The sequence below is a fragment of the Rhineura floridana genome, chromosome 1 (assembly GCF_030035675.1).
Source record: "Rhineura floridana isolate rRhiFlo1 chromosome 1, rRhiFlo1.hap2, whole genome shotgun sequence".
NCBI lineage: Eukaryota > Metazoa > Chordata > Lepidosauria > Squamata > Rhineuridae > Rhineura > Rhineura floridana.
Genome location: NC_084480.1, coordinates 240,667,682 through 240,681,470, shown reverse-complemented (window position 1 = coordinate 240,681,470; position 13,789 = coordinate 240,667,682). Strand labels below are relative to the sequence as shown.

Here is a 13,789-nt window from a genome sequence, read left to right as displayed (position 1 = left end):
CAGACATATTTAAAGTCATCATCTGAACTATATTAACTGTCTTAATAATGTTGCTTCCTCCCTGCTAAAACAAGATCCGTACAGCACATGTCTTCTTTCTATCATTTGGGCTGATTGCAGGTGTTGCCACCACTCACCATATGCCCAGAGGCACATGTTACCAAATTCTTCCAACCTACACAGGAAGTGGATTGGACTGACAACCCAAATTGTGTGTGCGTTTTGACAAATTTGTAGGGCAGTCCAGTATCTCAGAGAGGAGGTCAGGTTTCCTGCTTCCCTGGTGCATTCACTATAGCTGCCCAATTTCCCTGCTTTTTAAAGTTTGATAGAAATATCTGTTGGCTATAGGTACGTTCTTAAACCGCAAGGGGTTTTTTTGCCTATTAGTGAATTTCTCTGCTTTTTAATGTGGGAGATAAGAAATGGGATCCTGTGCAAGTTTGCTGAGAATGGATTGGCCATTTGCATGCTTATTGAGTTCAGTGTGATTTCCTCCCCTGCAATCCTGTTTAGGATAGGTGAAACTGACCACAGGGGATGGAGAGGGGAGGAGGAGGGAGGGGAGGAATGGTAGAGGGGAGAAGGAGAATGGGAGCAAGCAGGAGGGGGAGGGGAGAAGGACAGGTTTGATCATTTACATTTTTATTGAGTTTAGTGGGATTTACTCCCATGCAATCATGCTTAGGATAGGTAAAACTGATCAGGGGGGAGGGAGGGAGGGCTGGAGTGGGCAGGGGAAGAGGAAGAAGGAAGAGGGGATGGGAGGAGGAAGGGAGGAGAGGGGAAGAAGGGGAAAGACAGGTCTGATCATTTGCATGCTTATTGAGTTCAATGGGATTTACTCCTATTCAATCATGGTTAGGATAGGTAAAACTGACCACAGGGGAGGAGGAGGAGGAAGGGGATGGAGTGGTGTAGGGCAAAGAAAGGGGGAAGAAGGGGAAAGACAGGTTTGATCATTTGCATGCTTATAGAGTTCAATGGTATTTACTCCCATGCAATCATGCTTAAGATAGGTAAAACTGACCATGGGGAGGAGGAAGGGGAGGGGGAAGGGTAAGGACGGGATTGGAAGGGGATGGTGAGGGAAGGGCAAAGGAAGGGGGAAGAGGCAGGAGGGAGGGGAAAGGAGAGAGGAGAAGGGAGGGTGGGTTTGATCATTTGCATACTTTTTGAGTTCAATGGGATTTATTTCTGTGTAATCATGTTTGAAAATGGAAATGACTGCCTTCAAGTCAATCTGACTGTCAGGATGCAGGATTGGGGCCCTGATGTTTCAGAAGATGAGGAGAGGGAGGGGGTCCTTTGGCCAGAGCCATGTGAAGAAGACGCAGAGGAGGGGGAGGGAAGCTCAGAGATAGAACTGTCTGGCAGCTAAGACCTTGAATGTCCAACAGACACATATCCTTCCCGTGAGCTTCCCACGCCTCCTCCCCCTTCGAGCTTAGAGCAGTTGGAGAAGGAGGGAGGACAAGGGGGAATCCAACCTCCTCCTGATCGAGGGAAAAGCAAGGAGCCAGATGGTTTAGGCCTTGTCCCCCCGCTTTCCCCCATACCTGAAGCAGAGTCCTCAGAAGGGGAGGGGGCAGTGGCACCCCCTTCACCATGTACAAGGACACAGCAAAAGAGGCAGCAAAAGAAGGGGGAGAGGAGGGGTGTGGATGAGAGCACTTTGAGGCGGAGTGAGAGAATTCGCGCTCGATTGCCCCCTTCTTAAGGGACAGGGGGTTCCTTGTTCTGTCAACTCTCTTCCTAGTCGCAGGTTATGTTTTGTAGTGAAACTTCATGAGACGGCGTAGTCTTTGTCTGGATATTACTTTAATAAAAACTGATTTGCTTTCACCAACTGGTCTGGTTCCTGAGTCCCAACCTGGACACGACACTGACTTATGGTGACCCTATGAATAGGTTTTCATGGTAAACAGTATTCAGAGGTGGTTTTACCATTGCCTTCCTCTGAGGCTGAGAGACAGTGACTGTCCCAAGGTCACCCAGTGACCTTCATGGCTGTGTGGGGATTCGAACCCTGGTCTCCCAGGTCGTAGTCCAACATTGACTTGGGGGAGGGTAGGAGAATGGGGAGGGGAGGAGATTGAGTGAGTGTGCACTGGGCAGAGGGGAAGCCCCTTTCCTTTCCAAAAGGAAAACACTGTGAACAATATCATTGCTTTTCAGCGTTTTCCCCACCTTTTTATTCTACAGCAGGCACATGTAGCCTCCCACCCAAATTTAAACCAAAGCTGTCCCTGGACACATCCACACCAGGACTTTATTTCACTTTAGACAGTCATGGCTTCTCCCAAAGAATCCTGGGAAGTGTAATTAGTGAAGGGTGCTGAGAGTTGCTAGGAGATGCCCTGTTCCCCTCACAGACCTTCAATCAGAGTAGCTGACTGTTAAACCAGTCTGGCCAATGGAGCTCTGTCAGTGGAATAGGAGTCTCTTCTCAGCACCCTTCACAAAGTACACTTCCCATGATTCTTTGGGGGAAGCCATGACTGTCTCACGTGAAATCAAAGTCTGGTGTGGGTGTGGCCCCGATTAGGCAACCCCAGCAGCTGTGAGTCTTGCTTTTAGAACACTGATAGTTGGTTGTTACTGAGCATGCTCAACACTATCATTCAGTTCAATTCAAAATTTCTTTAATTAAAAATTAACCAGGCATTTTTTAAACTTTGAAACTGCAGATGAAGGTCAAAGTATGGGCCAAGGTCAGTAATAGGATTACAGGTACTCTGTGAACATAGCTGATTTTTAATGAATTTCAACACGTTATGAGAACTCTGACAGAAAAAAGCTTTTTAGACTTTGAACTCTCGATTCTCTCTGACTGTTCTGAGTATCGCCATGAAAGTTTAGAGGGTTGTTAAGCAAGCGTTTCAGAGGTCAGGACTAAGTTTTGTAAGGTTTTTGTTTTGAAATGAGCTTATGGGAAGCATCAAAACAGCATGGGGGTATTTTCAGTTTAACATTGCGGAATGTGAAAAATCCACGCTGGCTGTATAATCTAACCTTGGTAAACCCTTAAGTAAACTTGTATAGATCATTTTCCTAATAACTGAAATTTTTGTAGGCTTAGGTTGGAAATAAAAAAAGCAAGATTTCTACCTCTCTGTGCAGCTGGTCTGTGTCACCTGCTATGGTTACAAGATGGTGGTTCATTATTTCCATTGCGGAGGTTGGTTCTTCCTTAGCCCAAAAGGAACCCTAGAAGTAAAAGTATGTATTTAAGTATCTTCAAGCTCAGTGTCAATGACTAGGAATGATATACATGGATTTTCAAAAACTATCTTAATAGTGTTTTTGCTCTAATAATACTTTCAGTGCACTCCAGAATACTTATGTGGTCATAAAACCATGTTGATAAACACAGATACAACTGTCAATAGGAGTAACTCACACAGTGGGGCAGAGTCACAGCAACAGCCTCCCAGCAGCAGGGTCGCTGCCATTTACTGGGAGTGGAAGGGTCAAGGAGAAAGTGAGGTCAGGGCTCCATAATTATCTATCTGTCTGTCTATCTGTCTTTAAAATATTTATTGTTTTATTGATCAAATCAAATAATATATTCATAAATAATTGGGTTGTAAGGCAATGGAACTATGATTATAATGAAAAATCAATGTATCTATATGCAAAGGGCAAGATTTTAATTCAATCAATAATACTTAAATGACATCATAAATATACACAAATAGTTACAGCCTCAGTTTCTAGACACAAATCTGGATGCTATTTACAAAAGAAGACATTATGTTTGTGATAACATTTTGCTGCGTTTTTTAGCATCTAGCTCTGTGTGTAGCACCCTCATTTTCAGGAAATAATCTTACTAAGAATATGATATATAGAAAGTAACATCTGATAGTAATGCTAGCAAGATGGAGCATTAGAATGTTTCCTCAGCTAAGGCTGTCAACAGATTGTACGTATAAGGGTTATTTTTCACATTTTGCAGAATAGCAGTGTCCAACAGTTTTGTCTTATTTGCCAAAAATTGTGGCAAATGTGTTAACATTTTCACCACATAAAAACAAAACCTGTGTTTTGAGGGTACAAAAACACACAATAATGTTTTGAAATATTTATTGATAGAATTACTGAGAAATCTGGCATATCTTTTCATTAAGTAATGCAGGGAAATAAGGGGTAAAAGTTAGAACATATCACAACTCTACCTCCAAATTTTCTTCCAATATCTGCAGTCTTAATTTTGATTTCACCATTTTTATCATAGAAACAGTTTATTCACAGAGCCACATTGAGCCAAAAATTGAAGACAGTTTTGGAATAACTGTATTTAGAACCGCGAACTCATTTTGATTTAAAATATGAGTCCACATTGTAACAATTGAATCATCTGTCAGAATATTTAGAGTTTTGAAGACAATCACATGTCTCAAAAAGGTGCCTGTCCAAAGAAAGAAGCCTCACAAGCTCTTGAGATAGTTGAGAATTGTAGATGTCAAAGTGAAATGAATCTTTCATGAATTAAAAAACAATTCTGTACTTTTCAAAATCAGAATAGTGTATAGGACCCAAGGACGAATCTGTAAATGTTAAGGGCAGGGGATGGATACTTGTTTGAACTGGTACATGTATTAAATAATTTTATTTAAACATTTATTTTTAAAAAATAGGTGGCAGAAGTAAAGCACCAATTCACTTCAGGTTAATAGCCATTTCTATATATATGTGGCAAGTGGCAACTGTGTTGGATAGCAAGGCTATAAAAGCAGCAAGAGAGGAAGGCTAAGTGACTAACATTTCCCAGTTCTCATTCAAAGGGGTGAGATGTGCATACCCTCTATGTGGAAGTGGTTGCACTTACATAGATACCTTGTCTGTTTAATTTGCTAAACCAGAGAATCTTTGAACAGGAGTTTCAGTCACAGAAACTGATGTAACCCACTGGATCAAATAAGGCTTGGGTCAGGCTTTATCAGCTATACAAACCGATTAATTTAAAAGGACCTTGCTGGCTAGGGAACTTGAGTGTGGTAGTTCAGCAGAATGATTTGAACCAGAGTTTTGTCACAAGTAACATAAAATATTTCCACTTCTTTTTACTATTTTAAATTATTTTTATTATGTTTTTTTCACTCAACTAGGGTGCTTAGATAAAAAATAAGCCATATATCACATGTAATTCAAAAATATTAAAGTGGTTTACAACAATTAAAATATAAATTAATAAACACAACAGGTTAAATAATAGTTAACTATTTAACTTACAGATATAATAGAAACACTAAAATCATAGCACAGCAATAAAATAAAACTATTCATACAGCAACACAACATAAAAACTAAACAGCAGCATACATACCTTTAAATGCTTTGTTGCATTTTCCAAGTCTAAAAGCATTCCATATGGTGCCACAACAGGACCAGTAAGGTTTACCAAAAACACGGCTTCATCAAGGTTATCCAAATCATTTAACAACAATCCTGTGCAGTCATCATCACAAGCTGAAGAAATCATTTCAAAATAAATAATTTTAAGACACATAATTGCATAGATAAGTTTATTAAAGCCTACAAAAAATAGTCAAACAAAGTAAGGAAAGAGCAAAGCACCAGAACATAAAATAATACAAGAAGAGAAGGAAGCTTCAAGCTGGTACCCCCCTCAAAAACATTAGCTACAAAATGTAAAATGCCTAATGAATTTAAAATTTTTGGGGGGGATCTTCTTTAGGGGCTTTAGTTTTTATGCTCTTATTCAGTATTTTTCTCCAGGGAAATAAGCCAATTCCCTCCAGAGGATTCTAGACATGAAGCACTTGGTAGGCAATTAAGGGACTCCTGCTGCAATATACATTTTGAGATACTATTCTATGGAGAGAGAAAAATCTTGACAAAGTTTATCCTCTCTCATTCTACCACTACAGTCTTGCCCACAGAGACTATTTATTTATTTAAAATTTATTTTATTTCATTTCATTTACACCCCACTTTTTCTCCAAGATAGTTCCCACCCTCCATTTTATCCTCACAACAACCCTATGAGATACCATGACAGCTATCCCATGGTCACCTAGTGTGTTTCACGGATGAGCACAGATTTGAATATGAACCTTCCCAGTACTAATCCAAGACTCTAACCACTACACCACTTTGATTCTCTATAATAGATCTTTGACACCTTTTATACTGGTTGCTGTATATTCCCCTCTCCAACCAATTTACTTCTGTCTATAGGAACACAGCAAACCCCCAAAACTCATAAAACCCCAGAAACAAGCATGTAATATCCACATAAAATCGACACATACCCCTGCAAAAAAAAAAAAAAAAAACCCTACTCACACTCAAAAAAGTCCTTATAATAGGGAAGGCACTGCAAACCAACTATCCCAAAAGTAGTAGTGGTGTGCGTGGTAGGGTGGTGTTGCTGCTGCTTACCTGGAGTGGGACCACACATGTACACTGTTGGGATCAACCAAGTACCATTGCTAGTGCATCTATGCAGCCCTGGCCTCAACACTGTCCCACCCCAGCTTTGTCCATGTAAGCAGCAGCAAAGGTGGTACAGGGAAGCAGTTCTGTGGCTCCACACCACCACTGTGGCTCAAAACGTAAATCACATTGATTCCAGAACATACTTCCAAGCAAGCATGTTTAGTACTGCGGTCTTATGGAACATCAATAAACACTTCCACATGTCTATTCCATACAATCCTTTCAGAAAACACATCAGAGTAAAAAGAAAGGAGAGCACTTACCAACACATTCATTTCCTACAAGAATGTGCCTTAATTCACACTCATCACACAGGTGTCCTGTTACACCTTGCTTACAGATACATTGCCCGGAAATATGATCACAGTTATTGTGAACAGAACCATTTGGGTTGCATTGACACTGCTGACAGTTGCCCCCAGGTGCTTTAGGATTTCCATAATAACTTGGAGAACACCTAGAAGAGGAAAGAAAAAATCATACATTTCTTTTCTGTCTTCAATATTTCACCCATCCTTCATCGATGAAAGATCACAGGATCAGTTACAACATACAGGTACCTCAGTTAATGAAGTACATGTGTTCCTGGACATTACTTCTTTAACAGAACCTTTGATACCAGAGGTAGGAATAACATAGAAAGAACAAGGATAGGTTCCTACACCACAAAAAAGAAGAGCTGTTCAACTTATTTCAACAAACTTTTTATTCAAAACTAGCAATACACATGTCAATGAAACAACTAGGCCAGGTAAGCCTTGCATACAGACCACTTGAAAGCTTCTTCCAAAAGTCATCCAGGGATGCCTGCCTTGCCTTTTTTCTTGTACCATATAGTCTCTTGCTATAACAATGTAAAGCTCTGAGCACAGTTCTCCTCTCCATATACTCAACCAGACAGGCAAGGGGCAGCTACTGCTGCCACCACCCTGTGCTTGGTCTCTCTCACTCTCTCTGCCATCCTCCCCTACGCTCAAGCAGACACATGTGCAGTAAACAGTGCTTCCAGGGCACCCACAGTGCTGTTTACTGTGGAGGAGCCTCCACCACCTGGCAAGGAGTATCATACCAATTACACATGAGAAAGCTGCCTGCAGCAGCCACAACTACTATCACTGCATGTGGGTCTTCACTCAACCACAGGACATATTAGATTCCAGAAAAAGCCTGGACTGGCACCAGAAAGTTAGCAAGGTTGGCACCAGCTGTATCTCAGAAGAAAGGGAGTTCAATAGTTAGGGTGCCACCACAGATTAGGCTGTGACTTGCATCACTGCATAATGTATCTTGCCCAGGAACAGGACCCTGAAAATCTTAACAAATGGGCAGGACGGTACAAAGAGAGGCATCCCTTCAAGTATTTGGGTCCCAAGTTGTTCAAGGCTTTATAAGTCACCATTCAAACCTTGAATTTGTCTCAGAAACAAATAGACAACCAGTGCAGACCCTATAGAATCTATATGCTGGCTGGCTTCACCACTCAACACTCTGGCAGCTGCATTCTGGTTGCAATTTTCAGACTGTCTTCAAGGGCAACCCCACAAAAAATATGCTACAATAATCCAGTAAGGAGGTTACCAGACCATGGATTACCAAGGAAAAGCTATCTCTGTCCAGGTATAGCTTGTATTGCCAGTCACTGCAAGAATCTTGATGTATGAGATTAGAAATGGCATGTGAATGGCCTCTGTCTCCTAATTATTGCCCCTAAACCTCTGATTTATGGGGGTGCTGATTGCTTTTGTACTCTGTCACTGCTTAGAACTGGAGTCTGGGAAACTCAAAATGCAGGCTCCCTGACACAATCACAGCATTTGGGAAGTTTCCCTATGCCTCTGTGCTCAAAATAACACAGGGTCTTGGAAGTTTTTGTTCAGTAACCAAAACAATGCAGTTTGTCCCACGCTTCTGCTCTGTCAGGTGGGTTTGTTTATGGCTTTCTCAAGCTTGAAGAGGTGATGAGCCAATTGGCTTACAAATGTTCTCACTTGGCTAATGTAAACAAGTAGCCTGATAATCAAAACAAGCAAGCAACTTTGAGAATGCAATTGCATTCTCAAGCCCAAGATGTCACAAGGACAGGATCAGGAGACATCATCTGAGGGGGGAACCAGCTACCTGAATGATGGCAAGATAGTGATCTAATAGGTGTAAGGTTCCACCTCCCAGGGGGTCTTTGAAGGGTGAATACAGGACCCCTAGATCAGGGGGATTAAGCCTTCAGGGAGCTAACACAGCCCCAAGATACCATCAGCAAGAAGACCAAGCTTCAGCTTCAAGCAAAGTTTCCAGCAAGAATCCATATTGCAGCTGTTTAAAGGCTTCCAACTGCAGGGCAAACATAAGAGCATTTAAAGACAAGGGTGGGAGGCAGAGACCCTTTTGCCATTAGCTTCAGTTTAGTGCTTTACTACTTGCAAAGGATAGCTGTTTGTAACTCTTGCTTTAATAAACCCTTCATTTCCCTGCAGCCAGCTGTGTTCATGATCTCTTTGAAATTCCGAACTCAATAGTCTAATGCTTGGGGAGGGGCTAAGCATTTGGCGTTACTTAACTACAACTGGTAAACCAGACAGCTGGAAATAAGCACTTCATGGCACTGACACTCCACCAACAGACCTGGTTCAAGAAGAACCCCCAAGTTACAAAACTACCCCTTCAAGGAGAGTGTAATCCCATCCAGAACAGGTCATCTACCTCAGTTCCTAGAACTGAAAATTGCCATCCCACAGTGCTTCTGTCTTGTTGACATTCAGTTTATTGGCCATCATCTAGCCTATTACTGCCTCCAGACATTTGACCAATACCTGCACAGCTTCTCCCGATTCATATGATAGGGAGAAATAGAGGGTTATCTGCATACTGATGGCCTCTCCCAGCAGCTTCATATAGGCAAACAGCATGGGAGACAAAATGAAGACTTTGCAGGACTTCACAGCACAATTGCCATAGGGCCTGGCAGAAGTCTCCCAATACTACTTTCTGGAAAAACTAGCATTTCCTGAATATCTAGTCTTGGAATGTTTGGATTTGCGACGAGTGGCCCTTGCCCTGGACACCATCACTGTGCTCTCCTTTCCTACAGTCTTCAGTTTTTACCCCAACATGCCACATCCATTACAGGTGACTGACACTAACAAAAATATATGTGAATGAAGCCTATTTAGTGGAAGCTGGAAAAGAAATTTGAAAAATCAAAAGCACAATACCATGATTTCCCCACTGGGCCTGTTGGCCCTGATGTTGGCTTGTCTGAGTGGCAATGGAGGAGCCCAGTGAATGGCACTTTAAAAATCAGGTTCAGTATCTTAGTCATTGTTATTATGAAACAAGTTAATAAAACAAATGACATCCATCAACATGACAATCATGTTCCTTTCCACTTTTTAAAATATCCATGTAATGGTTTTAGATTTGAGTGCACGTATACTATTTAGAACTTGGGTTCAGAACACTCATGCTGCAAACCTCATGATGGGTCTATGCAGTCCTCACCTTTCACAGTATTGGCCTTCATATCCAGTGATACAAGCATTGCAGTGGAAATCATTAACGCCTTTCATAATACACGTGGAACTAAAGCTTGGAGAAAGAAAGAAAATGACCACGTTTTACAAAGAATTCACATAAACCAATTTAAAAAAATTCACACAAAAAAGCGACATAGGGAGAAAGCTAGGCAGACCGCTTTTTCGCTGACATGTTACTTTTCTGTATGCAGAGATGTTGATGCATGAAGGACTATTCAAACATGCAATGCTGTTGGCTGAAGAGTCCAGGAAAAGATTGACGACTTGATTCTACTGACTGTATGAACTGGCTCTCAGTTGGATATATGATGCTTCCAGATGGGTGTTTCTTGTAGGATCAACCCTCCTCATGCATGCAAGTTTTTTTGCAGGGTCCACAAGATGCCATTAGCATCAAAACCACCCGTTTGTATTTCCCCCCCATTAAATTCAAATTACCCTTTCAGGACAAAATCTAGTAAGTTAAAAAAACTCTGTAGACAATGAACCATTTGGGATATCTTTTGTAGTATTAAACTCCCCTCCAAAAGCACCCATGGACACCCATGAACATTCACTGTAAAGTTCTTGCTCTAGCCCCTGGGTTAGTTATTTCACCATCTACCATTTGTACTATTTAAGCTACCCACACTGAGCCAATCATTCCTTTTAGCCTAGGGATTTAAAAACAGATAAATTGAAAATCCCTAGAAATATAGCTGGCAACAGCTTCTACCACTGCTGCAGAATTACTGGGAAACAGCAAATACAACAATAGCATTATTTATTTATTTATTAGATTTATTAGTTGTCCAGCCACTCTGGGCGACTTACAGAATAAAAACATACAAACACATTATAAACAACAAAAGTTAATTTTTAGTTACCTCCCTGGGCTCATTCTTGGACATGCACATAGAGAACAATCATTGACAGATCCAGTCACCTTGCCGTAATAGCCTGGGGCACAAACATGGCAGTGGTCACCGACTGTATTATCTCTGCAATCCTAAGCAGACAAAATTCAGGAAGTTTAAAATGAAAGCAGGCCTCCTCTTTTTAAATTAAAAGCCTCTCCAGCCAATAAATATGTAATGCTCTCATTTATCATGCCAAGATGTATGTGCAACAGACAAGTCAATGGAGCACCTTTAAGTAGGATGGCAAAATAAAAGAGCCTGAAAACTAGAAAACCAATGAGGTATAAGGAACATGAAACTCAGACCCCAATACCCATGGAATGGAAGACAGGAGCAAGTATGTACCCCTCCCCCAAAGATGGTTTCATTTTACACTATGTCAGCTCCAGGCTAGAATAACCAAGGGGCTCAAGGATCACCCCCTTTGTGGGATCTGTGGGCTTCCAAAGCTGCTAGCACCCTGCTCCAAACACCATGTTGAGAGGCTTTCCATTTACTACCACTGATAGGAAAATTGCCCATAGCAACTTTCTACCCACTTGGGTGAAGCTGGGGCCACTGCTGCAGTGGAGCCCCTGCCCAACTAATAGTGCTCCTCTCCATTGAGGGAGGCTGGCAGAGAGGCAACAAAGTGAAATTATGCCCCCCCACATACATGGCCATAACAATGGGGTGCATGTGTGTAAAACTGTGCTTTCTGCTTTTGATCTTTATTGATGTTCAGTAAGTCACCCTGGGAGGTTTTTCACTGAAGAGTTTAGGTAAAATGTTTATAACAAAATAAAAACATGCTTGCAGTTGTCCACCAAGTTTTAAAATTACTTCACATTTTCATTTTGGGATCAAATAGGATTTTCATAATCTTTCATTCTTTGGTTCCCCCCCCCTAAATTGTTAAGATTTGATACTGTGACAAAAACCAGGCTAGCAATAGTGAGTCTACATACCAAACACTTTCCTGTTTCGGGGTCACAAATATCACTGTGGTTGTTGCATTTGCATGGCACACAAGGTGGGACTAGTGACGGAGAGGCTTTTAGGTTTACATCTCCATGTTTCTCCCTGTAGTACCCTGGTGCACAGCTCTACATATAGGAAGAGTGAAACAGGGCTTTAAAAAAATGACAACTGAACTTGCTTATTAAGAAGATGTTTTAAGTAACCACAATAAATAACATACCTGACACGAGAGGCCTGCATAACCGGTAGGGCACAAGCATTTCTCAATAAGATGAGCCATTTCTCTCATCGAGGGTATGTCATCAGCTTTCATGGCAATTTCCATGGAGACATTTGAGATTCTAAGAGATAATTACATAAAACCAAAATAATGATGTAGTGATGTTCATTTAAGAAATAGAAACTGCAGATCGGCTGTTTACTATGGGTGTGCATCAACCACAAGATCGATTTGCAGCCAGATTTGGTCCAGGCTGGCCAATTTGACTCAGGATCCATCTGAATCTGCTTCATTCTCCTGCCCCCACATTTACTGTTGGAAAGTCAAACAAATTTAACTTTCTCCCCCTTTTAACAGAAGTAGAGTAAATTTGCTGACACAATAGCTTCTCCAAATTGTTTTGCAGGCAATTGTGTTTTGTAGGCAATTGGCCTGAAAACTGTAGGTATGAGAGGTACCCCTGTGTAAGAAACCTGCCAAACTGCAAATAGGTCCAATGGCTTTTATGCTAGGCACCTTTATGCTTGATCTGGGGGCTGGGCTAGAACTAAAAGGGATTTGCTTTCTGGGTAAAATCATTCAGATACAAACTTGACCTATCAGTTAATAGAACTTCCCCTCTACCCTCTTCCCACAATGAACTTTATTTTCCATTCCCCCAGCAGCCCACCATGGATTTTTCCTTATATGGCAAGCTTTTTTACTTTTAGCAGACACTTGTCTGCAGTCTTTTTTTTTTTTTTTTTACTTTTGGATCACTGATGCACCACAAAGTACTTCAGGGGGCCCTGCATTGACCTGTGCTGCCTCACCTCCGACAAGCCCAAAATCCTTCCAAGGCCACCCTGCTTTGACTCAGGATTCAAGTTTTGTCTGAATCCAATGCACATTCCCATTGTTTACAATTTTCTAATAGCTGGGTTATCTTATGCAATTATTTTGGCTAGAGCAATAGATCTATAAAACTAAAGTGCAGATCTAAATGTCAAAATTCAGGTGTCTAGAGCAGTGACAGACAATGACATTTCATGAAGATCTAAACAGCCAAGAGTGTAGTGGCAGTGGCAGCCTCAATCATGTGGCAATGGTTGCTTCGCCTTCTCCTATATATGAGCTCTGCATATGTCACACTTTCTTATATAGTTTATTTTTATTTTATTTATTTATTTTATTTATTTTTAAAACTTATATACCGCCCGACTAGCAATAGCTCTCTGGGCGGTGAACATAAATACAATAAAATACAGGAAAATACAAAAGCATCACAATCTAAAAATCAAATTTCACAATCTAAAAACTGCATAACTAAGATCAAATTACAAACATTACCATCATTAAACAAAAAATTCAAACGCCTCGGAGAAGAGAAAGGTTTTAACTTGGCGCCGAAAGGATGATAGGGTCGGCGCCAAGCGCACCTCCTCGGGGAGACTATTCCATAGTTCGGGGGCCACCACTGAGAAGGCTCTTGATCTTGTCACCACCCTCCGGGCCTCCCTATGGGTCGGGACCCGGAGGAGGGCCTTCGTAGCAGACCGTAGTGTACGAGCCGGTTCATAACGGGAGAGGCGTTCCGACAGATATCATGGTCCCGCGCCGTATAAGGCTTTGTAGGTTAATACCAACACTTTGAATCTGGCCCGGAAGCGTACTGGAAGCCAGTGCAAGCGGGCCAGAACAGGTGTTATATGGTCCGATCGCTTCGTTCTTGT

At 41.5% G+C, this 13,789-nt stretch overlaps 1 protein-coding gene across 1 annotated transcript in view; it reads right to left on the bottom strand.

Moving 5' to 3' along the window:
• Positions 1–13,789, bottom strand: part of LAMA1 (laminin subunit alpha 1) — a 141,469-nt gene that overhangs the window by 48,276 nt on the left and 79,404 nt on the right. The window contains exons 28-34 of the mRNA XM_061595855.1: positions 12,078–12,198; positions 11,845–11,982; positions 10,865–10,986; positions 9,964–10,050; positions 6,732–6,925; positions 5,333–5,475; positions 3,112–3,210 (exon numbers count right to left, since the gene is read on the bottom strand). Coding sequence (XP_061451839.1) covers positions 3,112–3,210; positions 5,333–5,475; positions 6,732–6,925; positions 9,964–10,050; positions 10,865–10,986; positions 11,845–11,982; positions 12,078–12,198 — 904 coding nt within the window. The remainder of the gene's footprint in view (positions 1–3,111; positions 3,211–5,332; positions 5,476–6,731; positions 6,926–9,963; positions 10,051–10,864; positions 10,987–11,844; positions 11,983–12,077; positions 12,199–13,789) is intronic.